Here is a 26,382-nt window from a genome sequence, read left to right as displayed (position 1 = left end):
TTACTTTAAAATTAAAAAAAAAATTTTTTTTTAATTCAGTTGAAATAATGGGAACAATATCACGGGTTTGATGTGCTAATTCACATTTTTTTTTTTTTTTTTTTTTTTGTCTTTTTCGTGACCGGCACTCAGCCAGTGAGTGCACCGGCCATTCCTACATAGGATCCGAACCTGCAGCGGGAGCGTCGCTGCGCTCCCAGCGCTGCACTCTCCCGAGTGCGCCACGGGCTCGGCCCAACATTTTAAAACTGCGTATCTGTCAAAATAATTCATATCCATTTGTGAATCATCTAAAATTGAATCTTGTATCACTGATAACACATGCCTCACTCTTTGAGAAACTCTGACCTGTTCCGAGTCACCCTTTTTGCAGAGCCGCGGACATTAATGATTTGCCCGAGGTCTCGCAGTTAAAGACGGACACTAATTTGAGGCTGATCCTGGGGTCTCCTGATGTACAGTCTCGGTTCTTTCCGTCCTAGCATATCATGCTTTCTACAACGTGGAAACAATTCTTAAATGTAATTCATATAGATAACCCAGGTAAAGTACTACATATGGTGCCTGGCATGAGGAGACGCATCCTTCCTCAGATTCCTGCTCACTGCCAACTGGACTGGCTGCTCTCTGGAAGCTTCTAGAATCTCTTCTTAATGCTAATGTTCTGAAATATCCAGATGATGTATCCTGGTGTGGCTATTGAGCAATTTATTGTGATGTGCTAGTTAATCAATAAGTCTTCAATCCAGTGACAAGGGGCTTCAGTTCTGGGACAATTTCTCAGATTACTTATTTGCTTATTTCCTCCCATCTATTTTTGATTTTTTTTTTTCTTTTTTCTTCTGAAATGTTCATTATTTGGGTGTTGGATTTCCTGAACCAATAATCATCTCATTTTCTTCTCTCCTATTTTTGTCCTAGTTTCCAAAAGGTTTAATTAAATTTTATTTTTTAAAATATCGCCTATAAATTTTTTAAATTTCAGCTTTCTTATTTTTAACTTCTAAAAGCTCTTTCATTCTCTGTTCTTTTTTTTATAACCTCTTGTTCCTGTTTTATAGACACAGTATCTGTTTTTATTTCTCTAAGGATATTAAGTATAATTCTTTTGGGTTTTTCTTTTATTTTCTGCTTTGTCTCCATTTCCCCTTTGTTCCTTATTTCTATGTGTTCTGCTTAGGTTTCTTTCTCATGTTGGAGGCTTGCTTCAAATGTCTCATGATCCTTTGCTCTCTGGTTGCAATGTCTCTCTATGCGCGAGCAAGGCTTGTTGGCTGAAAAGCTTCACTGTAGGGCCGGCCCCATGGCTCACTCGGGAGAGCCGAGGCTGCGGGTTCAGATCCTATATAGGGATGGCCGGTGCGCTCACTGGCCGAGTGTGGTGCAGGCAGCACCGTGCTGGGGGGTTGTGATCCCCTTACCGGTCAAAAAAAAAAAAAAAAAAAAAGGCTTCACTGCAGGCCTCATGGTGACCTTTTCTCTTGGATCTCAGAGAAGAATCCCTCAATATCCTGCCTCCTGGTAATCTGAGAACAGGGTGAGAGGAGGAGACTTTTAAATCTCTAGATGTTCCCTTACCCACTCCCCTTTCTGGTCCTATTGAGTCTCCACTGGAGCGACTTCCCCTTGCAGGAGTCCTCATGTCAGTGGGCTGTCTTTCCGGGCGGCGAGCCCTGCTCCATCTGCTTTTGGCTGTGGCAGTGTCTTTCTTCGGCTTAGCCCTATCCATGGACAAAACTCGGGAGCAGCTGGTGACGGAAGAGAAGATGATGCGGCTGGGGGGGCAGCTGGTGCTACAGAAACAGGAGGAGACAGCCAATGAGCATCTCATGATGCTCAAAAAGGCAGAGATGATTCAGGCCATGAAGACCGAGGTGTTTCCCCCCAGCATGCACTTTTTCCAGGCCAAGCATCTCATGGAGAAAAGTCGGGTGTTTGACATCATAAAGAAGATGCCAAAAGGTAGAGGTTTGGAAGAGGGATGGTTTGGGGTCCTGGGAGGTACTAAACTTGGACCTGTTCTTGTTACTGGAGCTGTTGTTATTCTAAATGGAGTAGAGAGAACTCTGTTCAGCTATGCTGCTCCTTTGTTCTTGCTGGCAAACTAGTAAGGGGGTGCTCGATGGTGGCTGCTGGTTCACCCTGGAAGCCAGAAACCTTGCTTCCTAAGGGCCTGGACATTCCTGGTCTTCCCTGCAAAGCTGGAAAAGTGTCCAGCCACAAGACAGTGTCCAGGGCCCAGGGAACCTTACTATTCCCTTCATGGCTTCCTCACAACCCTTTCTTGTGCCCTTTTTCCAGCTGCTAAGTTACCAAGTAGAACACAGTGTATGTAATATAGCATCCTGGAGTAGCACGAACACATTTCTATGAATAGTAAAATAATTGTAATCCTGCACATGTAAATAGCAGTTTGTAGCTTACAAGAACTTTTCTATATCTCTTATTTTGTATTTAAATTTAAATTTATTTGTTTTTTGGTGGCTGGCCAGTACTGGGATCCAAACCCTTGTCCTTGGTGTTATAATGTGGTACTCTAACCAACTGAGCTAACTGGCCAGTCCCCCATACCTCTTTGTTTTTAATGTTATAAATAGAGATTAAAAAATTAACTAGGAGGTCAGTAGAGTATCATCCCCAGTTCATGGGCAAAGCTCACACACTGGGATACCTGCCAAGGGGCAGTGGCTGGGCCAGGTGCTACTGTGCCTTGAGGGCCCTGGGGAAAAACTGATATTTGGTCTGAAGGACAAGCCTGGGGCCTCGAATGGCAAAGCCTGCAGACCGAAGCTGCCTACTCACTGGCCCAAAGCAGGGAGTGACTACCAGCGGGTGAGGCTCTGACGAACAAGCTGGGAGAACAGAGGGCAGGTGGCACACAGGACCTGAGGCCTGTCTCGTCACCCCCTCCCTGGGGGCTGGGTGGCAGGGCCTCCTGGAAAACCTTGGGATCCCAGCAGAGAGCCAGAGCTACGGAGCCCCAACCTGATTCCAGGCCGGTACTCTCCCACCCTGACATGCTGCCCCTATTGAAGGAGACCACCCACGGCTTCAGACTGGGGAAGGAGGGGGACCTCACTCTTAAGCTACAGCCAAGAGGGCAGTGGCTTGGGACAAAGGCAAAGAATGGGCTTGCCAGGCTGCGGAGCTGGAGGGAGAAGGGCACATCTAGCTCTGCTCGGAGGAACCTGGCCATGGGGAAGCCCTCACGCCACCTGCCTCCTCTCTCATCTTGCGTGCTCACCCCCTGCCCCGGGACTGGACCTCACCTCCTCTGTGCCCTCCACTCTTCTTCCTTTCCAGGGGCTGCCTTGCACCTCCATGACTTTGGCATCCTGAGTATGGACTGGCTAGTGAAGAATGTCACCTATAGGCCCCACTGCTACTTCTGTATCACCCCAAAAGGGACTCTGCAGTTCAGATTTGCTCACCCAACTCCCCCCTCCCTTGAGCCAGAAAAATGTTCGAAATGGATTTTGCTGGAGAACCATCGAAAGCATGTGCGGAATGTCACTGAGTTTGACAGCAGGTGAGTGGTGGCTCAGAAAGCATGTGTCAAGGCCTGTCACAGGCAGTGTGCAGTGTGCAGGTTTGTCTCCTTTGGTACAAACCAGATATAAACATCTGCCCTGGAAAACATGAGGCAGCTTTTTCTTTTAGCTTTATAGGTTACTGTACTTCACAAAAGCATTCAGCACCTTTCCTGTCCACAGTAATTTCCTGGTGCATTTAAAATCTGTTTTGATCTGCACAAGGTATGATCAGCAACACAGTTATGGGATCTGTCCTGATATTCAATACGCTCAGAAAGAGGAAAAGTCCCAGCTCCTGAAGTGATGACGACCCAGATGGCAGATAAAACAGCTTGAAAATAGGACGGAGCAACTTCCTAACAGACTTGTACAGTAATATTATAAGCAACAATTATTTTAATCATAGAAACATCTACAGAGTGCTGTCATGAAGTTGTTTCCCTTTTTGCAACAGGAAGCATGAAGCTCAGCAAGGTTAGTAAGTTGCCCAAGGCCACGCAGCTGGTAAATGGCAAGTCAGGACTGTTAACCTGGGTCATGTAGTGCCACGTCCAGAGTTATTTATGTTATAGTCCCCTGCTCTCAGACTGCCATAACAGAATACCACACAGTGGGTGGCTTAAACAGCAGAAATCTATTTTCTCACGCTTCTGGAGGCTGGAAGGCTGAGATCCAGGTACTAGCAGTGTTGGTTTCTCCTGAGGCCTCTCTCCTTGGTGTGCAGGTGGCTGCCTCATCGCTGTGTCTTCACTGGGCCTTTCCTCTGTGCATGCACACTCCTGGTGTCTCTTCCACTTCTTACAAGGACACCAGTCCTATTGGATCAGGGCTCCACACTTATGACCTCACTTAACCTCAGTTACCTCCTTAAAGGTCCTTTCTTCAAATACAGTCACATTGGAGGTTAAGGCGTCAGCGTATGAACCATGGGGGACACAATTCAGTCCGTAACACTCCCCAAAAGGAGCCTGGTCTAGGATGTAAGCACAATAGGGTCAGATTGCCAAGAACATGGAGGGAGAGCAGGAGAGCCTGGCTGGTGTGGGCTCCCCTCCTGAGCCATCTCCCCGGGAGTATGGAGCAGGTGGCCTGGGCATGCTCGCCTCTGCCTCTTCCTGATCTCCACTTGGTAGGTCATGTCTAGGTCTGCTTCTGGGTGGGAGAGGCAAGAAATCCTGCAGGTGCCTGCGTTGGTGGCTGAAGCATGCCCTTGTGTCCTGGACAGTCTGCTGGAGGCTTTCACTCTGATGACGGAGAACCCCGAGGTGGTTTACGCAAACCAAGCCATGGTCTGGTCAAAGTTTGAAACCGTCTTCTTCACGATCTCTGGCCTTGTCCTTTATGCACCAGTGTTCAGAGATTACATCTTCCAGGGCCTGGAGGAGTTCTACAATGACAACGTGCTCTACCTGGAGCTCAGAGCCATGCTGTATCCGGTAAGCCCGGCTCTCCTCCTGACTCTCGAACCTTACCTGGGTGAGGACCAAATGCTCATGAATTTATCCCCCAGGTCTCTGGTGCAAGGGGACATGTGACTTTCTGAGGGCCACTGTGAGCAAGGAAAGCTGAAAGGTATGAGGCTGGCCCCAACAGAAGTGCGGATGCAATTCCCTCTGCCCCACACCCGTTTTCCTCAAGATTCTGCACTTCTCGTCTCGCCATGGTACACAAGGCCTCATGTCCGGACCTTTCTTGACCTGTCCCTTTTCACATCAAAATTTAGCTTCCCTGAGCCCCTTAAGATGGTGTTCTTGGCACGTGGGCAGCTGATGAATCTGGTAAATGAATTTGGTTGCATGAAGTAATGGGGATGGGTGAATTCCCAGGGGACCCTTTCTGTGGAGCATGGTTGCATTTTAACTGGGGTTATGGACAATGCTGTTGTCACAGAGGAGCTGGCGGGAGGCCTGTGTTCCCTCCCGGGTTTCCCATGTGCCCATGATGGTGGCTTTTAGCAGAGCTCCGGGCACGGCTGCTCACCCCGCCTCCCTGCACCTCTACAACAGGCAGGGCAAAGACATCCGCTGAGTCCGGGGGGCAGTGAGAGAAGAGTGGTGGGTGTCCAAGAGAACCTCCTGGGGATCGAGAGAGGTCACTGATCCCAGACAGGGAAAATGGTTCACTGTGATGCCGAGGGCCAGCCCAGGCTAGGGACAGGGTTGTGTAGCAGCCCACACCGCATGAGGTTGCCTCCTGTATTCCCCCTCTAGCAGAGCAGAGATGGTTTCGTTGAGCCCGGGTAGCAAGAGAAACAAAGTGGAGGCGCCAGGAGTGAGGGCTGAGGACTGTGACGAGGGAGTGCGTGGTGGGAATCTCATCTGGAGGGTGCAGCGAGTGCGTGGAGGAGGAGGGCAGATGGACAGAGACAATTGGAAGGGAAAGGAAAGGGAACTTGCAGGGTGGCTGCTGAGGGAGTAAGCAACCTGGGAAGACGGGGGTTGGAGGGAGAAACAAATTTGAGCTTAGTTCATCAGAATGGAGCTGCTTGGGTGTAAGCTCCCAGGTGAAGCCGCTGAAGACCAAATTCTAAGGGAGTATGTGTCTGTGGGTCCAGAGTGCCCAGGAAGACCTAGGATGAAACGACGCAGATGGTGGCAAGATGTGGGGTGCAGAAAGGGCCTCTCCTACTGTAAGCGGAGAAGACAGGGTCCTTGGCGCTCTAACTCTAAGACGAGGTTAAAGATAGTTTTGTTTGATTTTAAGGAAGGAAACTTGAAGAGAGTAAAGGAGAAAGAATTAGGAAGAGTCCAAAAGGAGGGAGCACTACAAAAAAAAATTTAAAAAATATTTGACTTTAGGGTCTTGCATTTTGGTCAGAAGCAAAGGATGACAGGGATTCCAGGTGATATGAGGTGACCAACCTCAGATTTACAGACTTGGGCTGGGAGAAGCTGAGGCTCTGTGTGGGTGGGGGAAGGGCCTGTTGGGGAGAGCAGCTCTGTGTGATCAAATACTACTAGAAAATCCTTTTGGTGAGCCTATTGAAGCGTACTTTGTGGAGGACTTTTGGAGGGCAGGAAGGTGTGTTGTGGGAGTGGGTAGCATCCCTACTGTTCCATGTGGTGGGCTCACAAGGATTTGAACCGGTTAAAGGTTTTCAGTGGCTTGGAGAAAGTGGCCTTTGGGTAGAATCCCTTCTACATTATATTCAGAATCATTCATTCAAGTATTTATTGAGTATGCAAACATCTTAGTGACCGACCTTCAAGCTTTTGAAAGGGCCCGCAGGGTGGCAGTATTTTGCATATTCCATGTTTTCATAGGCTCGGAAATTTTATTGTTTTTATACCCAGAAGAGGCTGGGCCCCAGAGGACTGATACACATAGAACAAATTCTTAAGTGATGGGTGTATAAACAAGAAAGTCAGAATGCTCTTTTCAGAGGAAACTGTCAAGCTGACCAGGCACTTATGCTTCCTAATCAGAAAATGTTCTTCTTGAAGCCATATTACAATCAAAAGGTTGTTTGGTGAGCGAAAGCCCTAATGAGCCCTGTCACTGAGCTCTGAGAATCTAAAGGAGTTAGTATGCCTAATCTTTGGAAGATCTGATAAAAGCTATTACCCTTTTTCCCAGGGGAAAAAAGGTACTACAATAAATCGACTAGTTAAGACACTGTTTTCAAACATATCTATATACATCTACAAGTTGAAACAAACATTTCTGGAAACAATGCAATGCACAGTGACTGATAATTTTTGCATTCTGTTTCCTTTTTAAAAGTTCTGGTTGGGATTCCAAAATTGACTTGGTTTGGATTAAGGCATTCTAGGACTCTCTATAATGGAGGCTATACCAGCCCCAAGAGCCTGTTGTTCTAGTTTGTGGGTCTGGGCTGTCTTCCTCAGTCTGAGACGAAGCTTCCTCAAGCCTGTCCCTTTTCTTTGCACCCTGGACTGACCCACCTTTTTCCTTAGATATGTTAATACCCTCAGTAAGGTTAGCTCACAGTGAGCCCAGGAGAGTCAAGCCTCTCTGGTGACCTCACTTGGATCTGTTGTTTTATATTTTAACTCTGTGGGTGCAGACATATTTCTATTTCTGAGTCCTTGAAAAGTGGGGGTGGGCCTTACCTTTGACCCTCAATCGAGCTTTCATCTGTTTTGTGAACAGTGATAACACCTGGACACAAATAGTCCTTTTAAAAGAAAAGAGACAGTCGGGTCTGTTGCTTTGCCTCCCGTGGATTTGTCACCCCTTTTCCCCTGGGAGACGGAGCCGCCAAAGATTATGCAAAGCCCATCTCTTCTGAGCAGTGAGAAGCGCCGAAGGGGTTAATCTCCCAGAACCCTCAAGAGAGAGGCATTTCTTCCATTAGGGAAATTAACCCCGAATTGGGGTTCTCTTCCCTCATTTATTCTCCAGACCAGGAAGTTACAGGAAGACAGCATAGGTGGGGTTTTTGCTAAGTATAGTTTAACGAGTTTAACAAAAGAAGCTGGTAACATTCAGTAAGACAAGTAAGGTGACAATCCATAATGCAATTTTCAAGAAGTTAAGTCGATCCACCAACAAAAGTTTCATCTTAGCAAGCGTTCTCTTCTTACAGCAATTTCCCAGTATCTTTACATATCAATCAGTAACCTGTCTGTCTTTGAGCCAGCAACCTTGCTGTGTTACAATTCTTTATCTTACGACAGAGGGAAAATTTCCTGTCTCTTGCAAGGTTAGCATTTGAAACGGCAAGGCTTTGGAAAACCGGGCCCTGTGAAATACATTTGCTTTATGTATACTCCACACAGGTCCATCTTGTCCTAAGAAAAGAATTTCTGAAAGAGATGAGCCAGTGTGGGGGCCTGGCCTAGGTAGGACGAAGGAAACCCTCCTTCCTCCGTACATAGACTCTGCCCCGTCTGAGCCCATCCTCCCCTCTGGGTTAGTTTATGCCCCACCGCGTTAGGGTGTCAGGCAGCCCCTCCTTCACCTGCTCCTACTGATTGCCCAGCCAGACTGTGGCTTACTTCAGACCTGCACTCAGCAGGCAGCCACAGGTGGTGGTCCTCAAAGGCTTCACCTAGCATGAAAATGGCCCCCGGTTGGGGAGTAGGTTCCTGCTGGCCAAATCCTGACAACTTTCTTGGTGCTTGGTGTGGGGAGCAGAGAGAGAAGCTTCAACCCTTGCAGAGTCTTGGGCTCTTCAAGGGTGGGGTCAGAAGAGGGGAGAGGAAACGTCTGAGAGAGGCTCTGGGTCTTGGCTGGTTTCAGGGCGTGACTTTCATCTTGAGCATGGTGGCGTGGTATATGGTAGAAGTTGCAGAAAGGCCAGGGCATTGGTTTCCTGTCTATCTCCGCCTTTTCTGCGGTGGGTATTTTCTCCTTCCTGAGCCCGAACTGGAGAGGCTCCAGGGCATTTAACCTGAGGACTTGCCCAGCTCCTGTCCTCTCCTCTCTCTGGCCATCCCCCAACCAGCCCCCCAGCCAGGCTTTCTAGAAGGTGGTGTGCCGCTGGGATTTCAGATTCCAATAGAGGCTGAGGGGGATGGGATTCGACCGTTTGTCCTGGCCAAGCCTTGGAACAAAGGCCTCTCGCCTTGGAGACTCTAGGCCTTAAAGCTCCCATTAGCCAGAGCAGGGGGGGCCTGTACCACATTAACAACTAAAAACAGCCTTCACTGGAATGCTTTGGTTGAGCCGTGTTCCCCCTCCTCGGTCGTGGGCTAATTCAGGCCTGGATGATGTTGATGGACTATCCTGGCTGCTCAGCCTCCCATTGTGTTACTAATGCTCTGTAACAAAGGCCACTGGCCCATGGCAACAGTTGCCAGGCGGGTCTTATCTCCTGGGCTCCAGTGCCCTCCCCCACTGCCGAATCTGAGGCCCAGACTAGGTCCTGGCAAGTCTTTAGCATACAGCTCTTCTAAGACCCCAGGGGCTTATCAACGGGGAACTCCCCTGCTGGCACATACTGATGGGAGGTCTTATGGGTGAGATGGCAGAGAGAATCCATGATACCTGCCCCCACTGTTTTTTCCTGGGTTCTTTGCAAATCCTTCGGGGGTGACTGCTGTTTCATGTTATTGGTGTTACTCTGCAAGAATACTCACCCTCTTTTTAGTGCTCCACTTTATCCTTATATTCCTATGCTATATTTATCCTACTATGCACGTTCCAACCCAGAGATCCTGGTCGATTGGTCTGGGGTGGCAACCAGGCTTTTTTCCTCTCCTTGGGTGATTGAACGTGCAGCCAAGGCTGAGACATTTTCACCCGGTGGACTGGCAGGTCCCCCATGATAACAGGAGGCACTTCAGGATAAGCAAGATTCTGAAACTTGGAAGACCTCAAGCTACCAGTAACTGTGCAGTGGGGCTGAGTTTCTTAATCTTTTTAAGCCTTAAGTCCTTATCTGGTTATAACGCCAAGGTCAAGGGTTCAGATCCTGGATCTTGTAAGGGCCAGCTGCCAAACAAACAAAACAAATAAACAAAATCCTATCTGTAAAATGAGACCTACCTAATAGTGTAGTTCTGAAGACTGAATAAGATTATGATGTAAAGCTCTCTGCATATGCCTGGCACATAGTGGAAGCTCAGTGTTTGTTAGAGGAATGATGCTCTAGTAGTGAAGGCTAATTGCATTTGGAGTTGGAAACTGAGTCCTTGTTTCTAGTCTGAGACAAACCAGTTGTGTGACCTTCAGCAACTTTCTGCTCCCAAATTTCCCTAGGGTCACATCCAACTGTATAGGATTCCAAAATCCTATACTTCCATGATACTGTAGACAGTAAAATTTTACAATATTACATTGGTTTATGTAAGTAGTATGTAGTTTGAATAATTTCCCAAATTTACAGTTCTTCAATTAAACTATAGTTAAAAATTGAGTTCAATGTGCTTTTTTTTTGGCTGGTATAGGTGATCCGAACCCTTGACCTTGGTGTTATAACACCACTGTCTAACCAACTCAGCTAACCAGCCAGCCTTCAGTGTGCTTTTAATTCAATGCTTATTACATGAATATAGCAGCTTTTTGTACCACTGGGTCTTAGCTGAACCTACTTGTACTTACAAATTGCTAAATTCTTAGATATTAACTTATCCTCCTAGAACAACTGCAAGTTTTGAGTTCTTTTTCTAGATCTTGTGATAGATTTGTAACAATAATAGCATTATTGTTCATAGTTGCCATTTCTGAATGCTTTACAAATATTAACTCATTTGATCCTTAAACCAGCTGAGCCCTTCCCTCAGATGCCCAGCTTTATCAGCAGCATCTACCCACTCTAGCTGTGGGTCTGTGAGGAGCCACAGGTCTCCCTCAGCCCAGGGGACTCCCTCTCCTTGAAGTGGGGGTGCTGTAGAGCATTCAGACCCCATCCTTGGCACTCTGTCGAGCCTGCAGTTTCCTTAAGAGAGGACAGAGCTGCAGGAGTGCACAGTGCAAGCAGCCTCGGAGGTGACTCACAGGGCACCAGGAGACTAGGAAAAGGCTTGGAATAGAGTGTCAGTGTGTGCAGCCTCCGAGTCAGATCCTATCTTCATGGCGCTCCATGCTAGGGGAACAAGCAGTGTGGGTGGGTGAGACCTTGGGAGGCGGTGGTCTGGCTTCTCCAGCAGTACATACAGGAATGACAGTACTAGTGATCTGGAACCACTGCCATGTGCACACCCCATCAGGCCTCTGGACGTATCATTTGCATATGTCTGCATACTCATTTAATCTGCCCGTGATCTTCTTTTAGGCAGAATTGTCATTTGTTGATTTTTTTTTTTTAAGTTTCTTGGTCTCCCTTCTCTCCTGCTAGCACGGCTCCCGCCGCCACCACGGCTCCCACCGCCACCACTTCTGCATCTGTCTACTCGTCTATTCTCTAGAACATGCTTCCTGGGCCTAGTCCTTTTAAAACTCCTTACAGACAGAACTCTTCTTAAGTTAGTGTTAGTTATGGAGCATCTACTCTGGTAGGGAGGGAAGGGAGGAGGAAGGGAGATCAAAACCACAGGGACCCCACTCCTGGGGAGTTTCCAATCCAGTTGGGATGTATGTTACCTGGGTAGGGTCAGAGAAGGTGGCCAGTCCTGACCTTAGAACTCGATAATGACAGGGCAGTCAGGGCATGGGACAGAATTCTAGTCTCCCCTGCTGAAAACCAGCTGGGTGATGACAAGATGGCTTCAAGTAACAATTCTGGGTTGATTCTAAAAGTTTCTGGTCCCAGAACCCCCTTTATACTCTTAAAAGTGTTTGAAGATCCCAAATAGCTTTTAATTGTGTGGATTATATCTATTGATATACTCCGTATTAGACAATAAAATTGGGAAATTTCCAAAACGTAAGACTACACAAACATATAATCCATTATCTGTCAGAATATCATCACACATGATGCAGTTTCAGGAAAATTCTGTCACACATTCATGAAAGAATGAGAGTGAAAAGGACAAATGACATCTTAAAATTACTATAATGAGAGTTTTGACTTGAAATTGCCTTCAGCTCAAAATAATCCTTGTGCCAATGTGGCACAGTGTGGGGTGGCCTGTTCTGATCCCCTTCAGTAGACAATAATAATACCAGATATGGAGTCAACAGTGCCCAAGTTTCTCCCCTCTGGAACGTCCTGCAGCCTTCCCACTCAGCCGTCCTGAGCACGTCCACTCCTCGGTTGAGCAATCAGGGAAACACCACCCAGACCAGTGAGCCCAGTGCCCTGGCTGGGCGGCCTGTGGGAAGGGTGTGAAGTGCGGGCTTCATGGGGTGGCAGACCAGGAAACCAGAGAGCGGAGCACAGGGCCGAGGTGCCTGCTCGCCACACTCCACCAACCTGGAGAGAAGAGGGGAACGGGCCGGGGATGGGGGTGGGGTGGGGAGGTGCCCTGGGTGGCGAGCATGGCGTGAGCAGGTGGCTGGGGACTGGGAGGAGGAGGTGATCCCCCAAGAGCACCCAGCTGCTGTGATACCAGGAAACCAGGGCTGACTCCCTGACTCTGGAGGGGACAGTTTTCTCCTTTAGAATGGTGATGTTTCTTGGCCCTGCCTCTGTCCCCTGCCAGGCAGCTCTGGGCTCCGTGGAGACCACTGTTCCTAGATCAGGACGGGCCACTTTCTCTGGCCCTATCTAGTTAACATGGATTGTTCTTCCTCTGAGATCCCACATACTTCTATTTAACACGCATTCTTCCTGCTTTGTATTATGAAAGCAGGTGGAGTCTGTCTTGTTGACTAGACTAGACTGTAAACTCCTTGAGGGCAGCACCTCGTCTTATCAGCATCTGTTTATCCCTTTTAGCCCAGCTCCTTGTGCACCACAGGTGATTAACTAATGTCCATGGAAGTAAATTGAACCCCTACATATGATTTCTCCCTGTCCCCCTCACCCTGCAGTCTCTGTGACCCTGGACTGCCCAGCACACCTCCACTTGGTGTGGGGGAGGTGTGGCCCAGTGACAGGGAGGGCAGAGGGGCTCACACAGTGGTCAGACTCCCCAGGGGGATCTGGCTTTCCGTCAGCACCAGCCTGCCACATGGGTGCTCCAGAGGGCCTCTTTGCACCCCTCACACATCTCCCTCAGCATCCTTCTCCTCTGTCTTATCTACTGCCCATTCCCATTCCCCTCACTCTGGCCCAACCGCACCACCCTCGGTGTCCCTAGTGGCAGTGGCCGCCTCAGGATCTCCACATAGAGGCAGAAAGCAGTGGGGGGGGAGGGGGGAGGGAGGAGAGGAAGTAGGTCCTTGGGCCACTCCTGTTGGCTTGTGTCCTCTCCCCAGGTGACTGTTCATTCATTATGCAAATACTCACCAGCACCTACTGTGTGCCAGGCACTGCTCTGGGTTCATAGACCCAGCAATGACCGTGACAGGCAGGTGCCTAGCCTCACGGCATTGAAGAGCGTCATCCCAGAGGGCCTAGGGCTTCCAGTATCTTAGCAACGACAATGTCAGAGGCCCAGGGGCACCGAGCAGGGAAGTGCCAAGTCCAACCTGGCTTCAGAGATGCTGGCTCTGCCCCCCCGTGATTTCTGCTGGGACCCCACTTTCCTCCCAGGTGTACGAGCTGAACGGGGAGACCCATGACCGGGAGTGGTCAGTGAGGACTTACAAGGAGGTGGCGCAGACATTCGTGAGAACTCACCCTGAGTTTATCGGGATCAAGATCATTTATTCGGATCACAGGTGAGAGAGGCTGTCGCTGAAGCTGCCGAGGCAGGAGGGTGGGGTGCGGCAGAGCCACCAGCCGGGAGGGAGAGCAGAGGAGCAGGACAGTGAGGGCGGCCAGGGCTGCGAGACACCTCTGTCCCAGTGCGGGAGAGCTGAGCTCGGCGTGTGCGTCTGTGCCTTTGTGCAAAAGTCAGAGTCCACCCTGAAACCGCTTCCAGTTCAGGTCTTCACACCACACCGACATGAGCAACTGAGCAATTTTCTGGATAAGTCTAAGCCATGACCCCACATGGGTCTGGGTGACTTGGTTATGGGCATAAAGATTTTGCCTGGGTGTTGGGGATATCGGCCCATTTCTCTGTTTCACTTTGCCACGGGAGCTGTGCCTGATGCCGGCCGCATGCCGAGTGCAGCCGCGTACGAGGCCTTGCTTGTGGCAGATCCCGAGGGACGCAGCTCAGCGCATGTGCAGAGTCTCCCCAGCAGCCGAGTGCGCGTGGCCTGGCGGGGTGCAGAGGGCCGTGTGCCTCCCGGGCGAGCACAGAAAGCTTTGTAGCTTCATTTTCCTCCTGAGTTCTCCACATGAAGAGCTCTCCGCATGCTGAAGAGCAGCCGGTCCAGGGCTGTGTCCTGTCTACGGCTGGAGCCACAGGGGTCACTCTGCATCAGGGTGCAGGGGGGTCAAGTGTCCCTTGCCTGTGCTCAGCCCCCCGGGAGGCTGGGCCTGGGAGAGCAGTCAGAGGCCTGGAGCCGCGTCCCCTGTGGGGGCCTGGGTCTGCTGCCCTGAGACCTTTGCTGTGTGGAGTGCCCCACAGGGGGCAGCAGGACGCCCGGCTGGGGCCAGGGAGGGCAGGAGGGTGTGAGGGCTGTGCTAAGCGGGTCCCTCGGGCTCTGAAGTGTCAGGAGATCCAAGTCCCCACAGAACTGAGGACTGGACAGGTGAGCCTGTGGCTGGGCAGAGGCCTTGGTTCTGTCGAGGAGTTGCACCAGACTTGTGTCTTGCGGTGCTTTTGTGGTTTTGCTGCTGCCTCACACCCATCCTGGACTTGTAGGGAGAGGGGTGCAGAGGAGGAAAGAGGCTTGGCAGTAGAGTTTCTGGAGTGCACAGGGTCCTGCTGACTTGATCAGCACGAGGCGCTTGGGTGGCCTATGGCATTTCGCAGGTGTCGAGTGATAGAGTTGCCTCTGTACTGTGTCCATTCCATGGCCCCCCTCGCAGAGTGCAGGGAAAGCTTAGGGCAAGGCCACTCTGCCTCATCCAGACATAGGCACTGAAACTTTTCCCACGGGTCCCCTTACTCACCTACTTTTCAGAGACCATGGGTCCCTCTGGAGCCGGCAAGGGTCCTTGATAGGAATGGACTGGGGCTAAATATCTCTCAGAGATCATGACAGCCTGGGGAGATAGGGTCATGTGGGCAGTGTGCCAGGTTTGGGAAACAGTTGCTGCATACTCTAGATAAGACCAGCCCCAGTCACTGCGGGAGCCACTTACAACGGTTAATGGCACATCATGCTGTCTCCTGCCTTCTCTCTGTCTCTCTCAGATCCAAAGATGTGTCTCTCATCAAAGAATCAGTCCAAACAGCCATGAGGCTTCGATCGCAGTTCCCCACGATGGTGGCAGGGTTTGACCTGGTAACTGACTCTGAACAGCTGGGCTGGCCGAGAACAGGCAGGCCAAGCAGGCAGCTCTTTGGGAAGGGAACACCCTGCTCCGGGCAGGATGTCAGAGTTCAGTGCTGACCCTCTCCAGGGGCCTCGAGGGGTGGCAGTCACGGCAGAAGTTCCAGAATAAGGAAGGAGTTCAGGGAGTTTGGACAACAAGTATGTCTCATTTCCCATTTCCTGGCCTTCTGCCCTTTTTTCTAGCCCACACTGCTCACCTGGATCTGGCTCTTAAAACTGTCACCACCCCTGGTCGCACACAGAGGGGTAGTGTGGGAAGCAGAGTCCCAGATGGGGACAGCCCTGGGCACACTCTCGAGAACGTGAAGTCTGTCCCCTCCCCGCTCTGTCCCATTTGTTCCCCACCTGTTTTTGAAGCTGTACATCCATAGGTGACACTGTCCCTTGCCCCCTCCCCCCAACCAAATCAAAGACACAGTTGGGCCCTAACAGCCAGGCCAGACCTCCTAGGTGACAGCTTGTTACTGTCGTTAAGAATCTAAATTAATTTGGTCTGACTGGCTGAAAGGCACTCCTGACCTCCTCTTACACAGTCTGCACATTTTGCCTGAGACTGTGCTTAAGCTCAGAGCCTGAAGGGGAGACGCGAATGGGGTCATTTTGTTTGGACCCAGGGTATCCACCCATGATCCTTGGCCTCTTGAAAAGAGGCAGGAGCCCCTCCCATCTCCTCTTTTCCCTCTCTGTGCAGCTGACAAAGGACCTCGGGGGAGTGCTTCTAGCACAGGACCCTGACACAGTCTACACATCTAACAGACGTGTCTTTGTGGGAAGTTGGGGTTGAAAGGGTTAGGTGGTTTTTCAAAGGATCCACTTGCAAGCTCCAAGTTTCTTTCAAGTCTGTACTCCATTCTACTACATTGACTGTCCATATTCATTTTATTATAAAAATGTGTCATCCCTTGTCCCCCCTCCCCCCACAATTAGAACTGACATTCTGAAAAGGTGCCTGTCTCATCCTGGGGTGCCCTTGCTGCTGGCACACAGCTACGGAGCCTGGGTGTGTGCGGCTAGTTGGAAAGGTGTAGTTGCTCTTCATAGGGTAGCCCAGGGCCTGCTGAGTGCCTGGGCAGGGTTTTTGCTGTCGTGCTTTTATTTCTGTCTGTCTCTCTCCCTTTCTGCACACCCCCACTCTGCCCCCTTGGAGCTCAGGGCTGAAGCGCAGAGGCTTGGAAGGTGGTGGGAGAAGAAAGGATGGAAAGGGCTGGGAGGACACGGCACAGGCTCAGGACAGGGGGTATCTCTGGGCACTCATGCACTCTCTTTTCCTTCCCAACTCTGCCACTGGCTGTTCTTAAGAGGCTGTGTGACAAAGGTCTCAAGCCGTGGTGGCAGGGTACGGGAAGGCTGCAGGCTGCAGGGTGCAGTGTCAGCCAAGCGAGCCCCCCTCCGTCCTGCAGGTGGGGCATGAGGATGCCGGCCATTCCCTGTGGTATCACAGGGAGGCTCTGATGATCCCAGCCACGCTCGGTGTTGAGCTGCCTTACTTCTTCCACGCTGGAGAAACAGGTGAGCCCTTTGTGATCCAAGCAGGGAGTGGAGGAGGCGGTCGGCAGGAGCATTCCTCATCGTCACTCTTGAGTGCCCCCAGGGCACAGGGGCAGCAGTACCCCACTGCGTGGTGTCCGTCTATAGCACCTGGCCATTCTCCGAGCCTGTTCAAATGCATTGTCTCATTTAATCCTGACAGCAGCCCCATGGAGGAGTCACAGTGATAATAACAGTGTCGGGCACTTTGCGTACATTATTTATAATTCTCACCCCAGTATCTCCTTTGTACAGATGAAGAGCCCCAAACTCCAAACATAGTGTTATTGGTCCAAGGTTAGAGAACTGGTAGTGGAGTCTGAACCTGAATCCTCTCTGATGATCTCCATTTTATGAGTGAATTGTGCTTGAGAGGTTAACCAGCCTGCCCACAGTCACACAGCTGGAAGTTGGCAGAAGAGGGGACAGGACCAGGCCTGCTCTGTCATCTCAGGAGTTCTGTCCACTCCTCAGTGCTGAAGGGGAGACCTCATCCTGTCCCAAGCAGGCCCTGGCTGCTATTTCTGAAATGCCATTAGCCCAGCTCAATCCATGGCTCACTCAATCATCTCTCGGCCCCTCCCATATTTCAGTCCTTAAAACGTGTAAACCTTAAGCAAAGATCATGGCTGCAATTTCAGATCCAAAGGAAGATTCTGGGGGAGGCTGTTCACAAGGGGCCTAGCCCAGGAGGGCGGCTGTCCACTGCCTCCCACCCATCACCGTCAAAGACCAAGGAGACAGGGAGACAGCGGTGGGCTGCTCAGCCTGGCTTTATCACACCGTCTCTCAGAGGAAGGGTCCCTGTGCATCAATCTCTTCTTCCTGACATTTCCAGTCAATTTAGATCCAATTTAGATTCAAGTCTGCTGTAGGAAACTTAAAGAATTGTCTGTAGGGGATGAGATGGGGGTAGAGGGTCATTAACCTTGAAGAGCTTGTGGCCTAGTTGGGAAAATCATACTCACCTGCGTGAAATAATGTTGACAGCACAAAACAGTGCAACACCGGACCCAGCCAAGGTCCAAGATGTATGAGGGGTCTTCAAAAAGTTTGTGGAAAGATTTGTATTATTTTTTAATTCAGTTTTTCCACAATCCACAAACTTTCTGAAGACCCCTCATATGGTCCTTGAAGATGCTTTTGCCAAGACTTGAGTATTTAATATCCAAAAGCAATGTCCTTTTTTAAAAAAAGAAAAATAAATCTTTAAAAACCAATGAAAATCCACCTAAAATGCATGCCCTAACTAGCAATGAGAATTCTTTTTTTTTTTTTGGTGGCTGGCTGGTGTAGGGATCCGAACGCTTCACCTTGGTGTTACAACACCATGCTCTAATAAACTGAGCCAACTGGCCAGGCCTCAGTGAGAATTCCTGAGTTTTATTTCTAACAGAAATGTGGAATTTTCATATTTTATACGTGGATCAGTTAGGATGCTTTTGGTTGCAGGAATGGAGTGCATCTATCCAATAGATTTGATACCAAAGCCATTTCTTATTATCTCACATAATAAGCCATCTCGGCCCTGCTCATTCAGTCAATGATTTCTCCTCACTTAGTCACTGATGATGAAGTCACATTCAGGGATGACCACATCGAATGAAGTACAAGATGAGACATTTGCTCCAGCACATGTCTTCTGATTAGGGAGGAAGCCCCAGAAGCTGCCCATCTGATGGCCTCCCAGGCCAGCACTGGGACTATCCTGACTTCAAGGGAGGCTGGGACAGGCAGGCTCTGTGGTTTCACTCTCTAAAGAGGGCCCTGGCAGCAAGGAAGGTGCAGTGGGGATGCTGGGGAGGAGGCAGCCAAGAGTGTCTGCTGCAGCTTTGCTAGTGGTGGCCATTGTCATCTAGCAATTGATAATAATGTCTCAAGAGTACTGGTAAGTATGTAAGTTAAAGGCCTGGCTGGTTAGCTCACTCAGAGTGCAGTGTTGATAATACCAAGGTCAAGGGTTTGGATCCCAGTACCGGTCAGTTGAAAAAAAAAAAAATATATATATATAAATTAAATTAAGTAAATGTAGATAATTATACTGACATTATAAGTGAGTCTGCAACACATTGTAAAGATCATAAACATAAGATTCCCAGAAAATAGCTCTAGAAACAAACAAAAAGGGGAAGAAAGAATATGGGGTTAGGTAGATGAAGGCTTGAAACTGTTTGTTACTTACTAGGTCATGACATTCATGACATATGAAACCTATGTCAGTTTCAACTTCCTCATCAATTTGACAGATAAGTAAATAAATAGCTTAATTTAATTAAATAAAGGCACACCATACCTCTGTTTAGCATTGTTATAAGGAAACTGCGTGTGTGTGTGTGTGTGTGTGTGTGTGTGTGTGTGTGTGTGTGTGTGTGTGTGTATTTGTGTTAATATTAATGTCTCTTCCTTTTCTTGCTTGGGGGGTCTGGTGCCCATAGGTCAGATCCATCCTTCTCCTGTAAAGACTATCCCTTTTCCCTTTCTCTCCAGACTGGCAGGGCAGTTCTATAGACAAAAACCTCCTGGATGCCATGGTACTGAACTCTACCAGGATCGGCCATGGATTTGCTTTAAGCAAACACCCAGCAGTGAGGGCTTCCTCTCAGAAGAAGCACATCCCCATAGAGGTCTGTCCCATTTCCAACCAGGTATGCATGATCCATGGGTCTAATCCAGTAGGATCTCCTCCCCTAACCTCAACCTTTGTTCTGATTCCCAAGTGTTTTCCTGTATAATTGCTTTCTCCTTAACTCACTTGTTTTCTGTGTTCCTCCACTCTCCCACTCCCTTCTGCCTAAACCACTCATAACCAAAAGGCAGCAGTTAGGGTCCCCAATGGGGTAGGGTTTTGGGAAAAGCTGTGGACAAAGCAAAAGGGATGGTGGGAAAGGCCAGTTTAGTGGGGAGGGGCTGGAGGACGCTGTGCTTCCAGCCATTGCTTGGCGTCCTTTGAACACCTGCGTGTCTGCTGTGTTCAGGAGAGCTTCTCGGAGCAGGACCGAGAGTGAGTCAGACCAAATGTTTGTGGTGCTGTTGAAACTTGGAGAAAATTAGGAGGAGCGCGGGGACTGGCTGTGTCCAGAAGCCACCCACTATTCAGAATGTGACAGGGGAGGATGGCAGCCGATGGCACTGCAGGCCCCACCTCCCCTGTGCCCAACCTCCTCATGGATCACAGTCTGTCTTTCCCCCTTGCCTCCCATTGGGCAGGTTCTGAAACTGGTGTCTGACTTAAGAGACCACCCTGCAGCTGCTCTGATGGCCACTGGGCACCCCATGGTGATCAGCTCTGATGACCCAGCCATCTTTGGTGCCAAAGGCCTGTCCCATGATTTCTATGAAGCCTTCATGGGCATTGGGGGGATGATGGCCGACCTGAGGACCCTCAAACAGCTGGCCATGAACTCTATCCAGTGAGTTTCCTGTCACTTGCCAATTCCCTCCCTCTTCAGTCCACAGACCACTCCATGGTTCCTGTGGATTTTCTCCACATCACCCCGGTTTCCTTCTTACTCTTGAATGGGGGAGACATATGCTCTGCGAAGATCTGAGGTCCCCTCGGATTCCCTGCCTTGTCCCCAATCCCTTCCCTGGGGCTGACCTGGGCTCCTCCTACTCCTGCAGGTACAGCGCCCTGTCAGATGTTGAGAAAGAGGCTTTCATGAAAACCTGGGAGAAGAGGTGGGATATGTTCATAGCCAACCTGGCTCAGGAGCAGAAGTGAGGAGAAGAGAGCTATCACCCACCAGCCGTCGCCCCCACTGCCCGTCTCCCCCACCAGTCGTCTCCCCCCACCGGCCATCTCCCCCCACTGGCCGTCTCCCTCCACCGGCCATCTCTCCCCACTGGCCATCTCCCCCCACCGGTTGTCTCCCCCCACTGGTCGTCTCCCCCCCACTGGCCATCTCCCCCTACTGGCCGTCTTTGCTTTCTCCCAGTCACTCCTGAATCCACTCCAGTTACAGTCTCCACCTCCATTTCTGTATGAGATCAAAGAATTCCACGTTGATTAACCTGTCAGAAACACTCGGCCAGCTGCCTGAATTCGTCTTCCTGAAGCACCCTCCTCTCACGCGTCTGCTCTCTCGGCTCTCCGCCTCTCTGGCCGCTGCTTCAGGCTCCCTGTCCCAGGTCACCTTCTCCCTGAGCCTCAGCTCCAGGCTCCTTTCTATTCTGGCCTCTTTAATTCTCTCCTCTGCTTTTCTCTTCTCTTCTCACTCTGCATTCTTCTCCTAGATATTCTCATCCATTCCTTCGCTTTTAAATACCATTTAACTGTTGAGGATTCCCAAATACATTTATTCACTTGGATAGTTGGCAGGAATCTCAGAAACCTACTACGTGCAATTCTGAACTCTTGATCTCTTCCCTTTAAACCTTTCCCTGGTCTTTCCCGTGTTGGCAAATGGCACCTCCATCTGTTCCACCCAGTTGCTCAAAGCAGAACTTTTCAGTGAAATTCTTGATACTGGGCTCTCCCTTGTTTCCGACATCAAAACGTATCTTGAATCCATCCACATCCCTCTGCCTCTACCGCTATTAACTGAGTCCAAGCCATTATCACCTCTTGCCTGGGTTACGACAATGGCCTCCTAATTGGTCTCCTCTTTCTTCTCTCTGCTCCCTCCAATTCATTTTTCATACTGTAAAATAACTTGTAAAAAATTAAATTATATCAGTTTACTCCATTGCTTACAACCCAGTGCACTTAGAACAAACCCAAATGTCTCAACAGGGCTGTAGCATCCTGCTCAGTCGGATCCCTTCCAGTGTCATCCTAGCCGTCACCCCAGTTCACCAGCCTCTGTCCACACTGGTCCTTTGTTCCTCAAATGTCCCAAGCTCTGTCCTGGCACAGCATCTTTTCTCATTCTCTCTGCCCGGAACCTTCTTTCTTTTCACTTTTGTCTAACTCACTCCTTTTCATACCTTCTAGTTTCAGATCATGTCACTGTCTCAGAAAGGTTTTCTCAGCCCTAATCCTCTCTCATGGCACCTTGCTCTTTTACTTCATGACTCTAATTACAAATTGTAATCATGTATTTAGTTTCAACATAGCCTTGCCAGACTGTGAGCTCCCTGTGGGCAGGCAGTAATGATTGCTTTTGATTGTTTCTGATTCTTTCACGTGCAGTGCAAACCCAGAGCCTGGCTCTGTGCCCAGTTAGCAGTCAATAAAAGATGTGTTGCATGCATTGGTGTCACCTGTATCTATGGAGCTGGTTATTGAGGCAGCAGGAAGAAAGCAGAGTCTCCCCAAACAAAAGATCTTGTGTGATTAGATTCTGGCTCGTAGCCTGGTTTTTGGGACCAGGACAGCAAGAAGCCAGCCCTGTCCTCACTCAACTAAAGGATATGAAAGAGAATCAAAGAATTCCTTAAAAGTCCCAGGTGGATTCATATGTCTTCCCATCCGTCACACCATCCATCCCTGCCTTTGAGCTCTCTCTAGTTGTCACTCACGCCTGTTCAGTTCAGGTACCAAGAAAAGCCTTGCTAACAAGGCGTCCCCAACCACAGTCTGTACACAGGTGGAACAAGATGACTCTAAGATCCTGTCTAATTCTGAGGATGATTCATTGCCTTAACCAATCCCAGAAGATTTCTTTTAAGTCTCAACTCAGCTGACTTAATATTTAATAATTGGTGAAAATTAAACTTAGCAGAATGGGCCTCTGTAACAGGTTGCCATGGCTACAAGGTCCTCCAGCACAGGAGGGAGTGAAGGTCTCTGGTCTGGGCTTGTTTCATTCTCTGATTGACAGAATGAACCTGCTATAGTCTTGCCTTCACGCCTAGATCAATAGGCTGGAACATTTCTCATTATTTTGAAATAATTTCAAACCTTTAGATAAGTTGCCAGAATAGTCCAAAGAGCTCTAATATATTCTTTGTTCAGATTCCCCAACTGTTAACATTTTACAACGTTAGCAAAGATAGTGACATTCTCCTGTGTAACCCTAGTACATCCCTCCAAATCAGGAGATGGACATTGATAAAATACTACTTTCTGGCCCTGGCCCTGGCCCTGCCGAGAATCTTTTTTTCCTGGTTCAGAACCCAATTCAGGACCACGTGTTGCATTTAGGTGTCATCTCTCTCGTCTCTTTCAGTCTGAAACAGCTCCTCAGTCTCTCCTTCTCTTTTGTGACCTCAACATTTTTGAAGAGTACCTGCCGGTTATTTTGTAGAAGGTCCAATTTCAGGTTTGTCTAATGTTTCTGGATGAAGGGGGTCAGGTCACGCATTTTTGAGAGGCGGGCCTCAGAAGTGAGGCTTTGTCCTTCTCGGTGTATGGCATCAGTGGCACAAGGATGGGGTGTGAAGGGGAGGCCTGTACCAGCAAGTAACAGCCGACTGCCAAGTTCTCAACCTTCTGTTAAACGCTGTAGTCTGAAATTGGTCTTTGTGGGAGTTTTTACACCACAAAAATCAGCAAACATTACCAATCAGTGTCCTCCTGCCCGCTGTTAAAACTTTGGCGGCGTACCATTGCATGTAATGTCAGTGTGTCTCAGGATGATGGTGTTGACTTCGATCACCTTGTCAACGTGACGTCTGCCAGGATTTGCCATTTTAAAGTTACCGTTTTTCCCTTTGTGATTAATGAGCATTTGGTGGGGAGACACTTTAACTCTATGTGAAAATCTTATTCCTCGTCAAGACTTTGCCCATTATTTTTTGCATCCACTGAGGATTTTTGTCTGAATTTACTTTTACTATGATGGTTGCTGTTCTAGCTATCTATTGCTGTAACAAATTCTCCCAAAATTCTCCCAAAATTTAGTGGCTTAAAACAAAAATAAACATCTATTATCTCTCATGGTTTCTGTGGGTCAGGAAATTGGAAAGGGCCCAGCTGGGCAGTTCTGGCTGGGGTCTCTCATGGGGTTGCAGTGGCAGAGCTGGTGCAGAGGGGACTCCGCGGTCTCAGGGCTCAGCCATGCACGCTCTGCAGGGGATAGTCTGAGGCTCTCCCCAGAGGCCTCAGGCCAGTCAGAGTGCTTCCCAGACGGCTGAAACTCCAAGAGTGAGTGTTCCAGGGAATGAAGCAGAGCTCTTGGAAGCCACATGGTTTCATGTCTGCCACACTCTGTCAAAACAGTCACAAAAACCTTCCTACTTTCAAGAGGAGGGGACAGAGACTGACCCACTTTTTGGTGAAAGACCATCAAAGTCACATTATAAGAAGGGTATATAGGATAAAAGAAACTGTTGAACAATATTTTGGAAAACACAATCACCAAATGGTGAGTTTTTAATTCCATAGTTTTTTCCATATTTATTATCTTCCTTCCTTCCATCCTTTCTTTCACCAGTATGACTCATGGACTCTGATTTTATCCAATAGGTTATAATCTATTACTATAATTATTTATTTTGATGCTCACGCTACTCCACATCTGGCCATGGGAACCCTGTTAAGTTGGCTCCTAATAAATTTCTATAATTTTCTGAGTACCTCCTTATTTTCTTTCTTTTTAAAAAAAATTTTTGGTGTTTGGCCGCTAATAGGGATCGAACCCTGGATCTTGGTGTTATCAACGACACTCTCTAGCCAACTGAGATAACTGGCCAGCCCTGTACTTCCTTACTTTCTGACACAATAAAATGTCCTTTTTCATTTTGTACTTCGGCTATCTCGTGCCTGAGGTTAACCATTTCTCTAGGAGCTTTGGTTCCTTTTAGTACAGAATAATATTTAGAAGCCCTGATCTGGGCGCTCAATACACCCACTGCTACTGGAGTGTGTGTGTATGTGTGTGTCTCTATATAGAGACACACACATATATAATTTATATATGTTAAAATAGAAATATGTAAACATAAACATCTGTGTGCATACATTTATATCTATTTGCAAATTTATCTATGTATATCAAACCCATGAGTTTGCACCCATATTTCCAATTCAATTAAATCCCCTAGGGTTTCTTCCAGGCTTTGCCTTTCCCATATCTGTGACTCTGTTTCCCCAACATGAGAAACCTGGCTCCCACAATGCTCATATCTTCATATTTGCTAATCCCCCTTGTGTGTTACCTGTCTTCAACCCCCACTGCCACCTCTTCAGCCCTGGCCCCACGGGTCTCTTTGGTTCCAGATGCCTCAAGGAAGGGAAGGGAACCAGAAAGAAAAGGGAAGGGAAGGGAAGGGGAAAAGATTTGGAAGAAGAGAAAACCACAAATTGTTAGAGCTGGAAGTGACCTCTAGAATGAGCAGATTTACAGTAACGCTACAGAAGCTTCTGTTTCAGAGAAAATGTGCATCAGTGTGTTTTTATTCTTTTCTGTTAAGAAGGTCCTTCAAATATATATAGGCCTTGAGGCCCCACAAAGTCTAGATCTGCCCCTGTTCTACGTCAGCTCTTCATTTGGAACAAGCAAAACAGGAAGAGGTGTGTTGGGTTGAAAAGACTAGCTAAAATGAGATGAAAGTGATAGGATCCATAGCCTGGAAGGAATCCTGAAAAGCTACCGAATCCATCTCCTACCTCAGGAAGATGTCCCTGCTAATTTTTAAGGCTCACCAGAATAGGATTCTGTAACTGGTCTCAGTCACCCAGTCCAGAATCCCCAAATGTCCCTTTTCCCAGGGTCAGGATTTTGAATGACTGGCGTGATCCTTGTCTCTCAAAGGAATTGATTACTTGAGGATTGACCCTATATAAATGTATCTCTAGGCCAAAATGAAGTTAGCCGTGCTAGGCTTATACATATTATTTTCACATGCATAATATGTATCACTTTAAAGAGCAGTCATCCTAAAAATAACTTACCGTCCTCTGTTCTTTCTCCTGCGGGGGCTGCGGGAGCTGCTGAGGCGTCCGGAGCAGGTCGGCTGTGGGGGCATCTTGGTTGGGCTTTGCCCCGAGGAGCATCCCTGTCCTTCATCGCTCACCCCATCACGCTGCGGGCAGGGCACAGCTGCTGGTTTTCATCTTGTCCAGGCCTTTTTAGCCAGTGCCCTCTTCCTCCCCCGCCTTCAGAGTGGCCTGGACCCAGCCTTCCGAAGGCCTTTGGTGGGGACAGTCCAGAGACCAAATGTCAGAGGAGCCTATCCCAGCCCAGCCAGACCTCCCTGAGGCTAAGCCAGCTATGGGGTGCAGGGACTAGAGTTTCTCAGGTTCACGGGATATCAGAGGCGGGAGACGCCTAAAGGTCCTTTCATCTAACCTCTTTGTGTCGCGCATGGCTGAGGGAAGGCCCAGAGGGGTGAATAACTGTGCGCAGGTCGCACGGTGGGTGACAGCAGGTTTCCTGGTTCTTAGCTCAGGGCTCGTCCTCTCTCCTTGTCTGCAGTGCTTTTCAGTAACTGGTTTCCTCGTAAGACCCCTCCCGGGGCGTCCGGCCCCGCTGTCCCCTCCGCTGCCCTCGGCCCACGGGCCCGCCCCTGCGCCCCGCCAGCAGATGTGGCCCTGCGGGACTCGGCGGCTCCTCGTCGCGAGGCTGCTGACCCCTGGCGGTCGCCCCGGGCCACGGGAGGACCAGGGGACGCCGCCGAGGGCACGCACGGCGCCCCGCGTCGTTCTTAA

The 26,382-nt window shown here is 49.1% G+C and overlaps 1 protein-coding gene across 1 annotated transcript; it reads left to right on the top strand.

Annotated features, from left to right (window-relative positions):
- The first annotated feature begins 1,688 nt into the window (after positions 1 to 1,688).
- ADA2 (adenosine deaminase 2) lies at positions 1,689 to 26,382 on the top strand. The gene is made up of 10 exons (XM_063076554.1): positions 1,689 to 1,962; positions 3,304 to 3,529; positions 4,759 to 4,969; positions 13,522 to 13,649; positions 15,182 to 15,272; positions 16,724 to 16,832; positions 19,338 to 19,495; positions 20,058 to 20,260; positions 20,472 to 20,567; positions 26,160 to 26,382. The coding sequence occupies exons 1-10, from the start codon at positions 1,728 to 1,730 to the stop codon at positions 26,380 to 26,382; spliced, it is 1,680 nt and encodes a 559-aa protein (XP_062932624.1). The 5' UTR covers positions 1,689 to 1,727.

Source organism: Cynocephalus volans, chromosome 1, assembly GCF_027409185.1.
Source record: "Cynocephalus volans isolate mCynVol1 chromosome 1, mCynVol1.pri, whole genome shotgun sequence".
NCBI classification, from domain to species: domain Eukaryota; kingdom Metazoa; phylum Chordata; class Mammalia; order Dermoptera; family Cynocephalidae; genus Cynocephalus; species Cynocephalus volans.
Note: the sequence above shows the minus strand (reverse complement) of the source record. Positions and strands in the feature narration are given on the sequence as shown.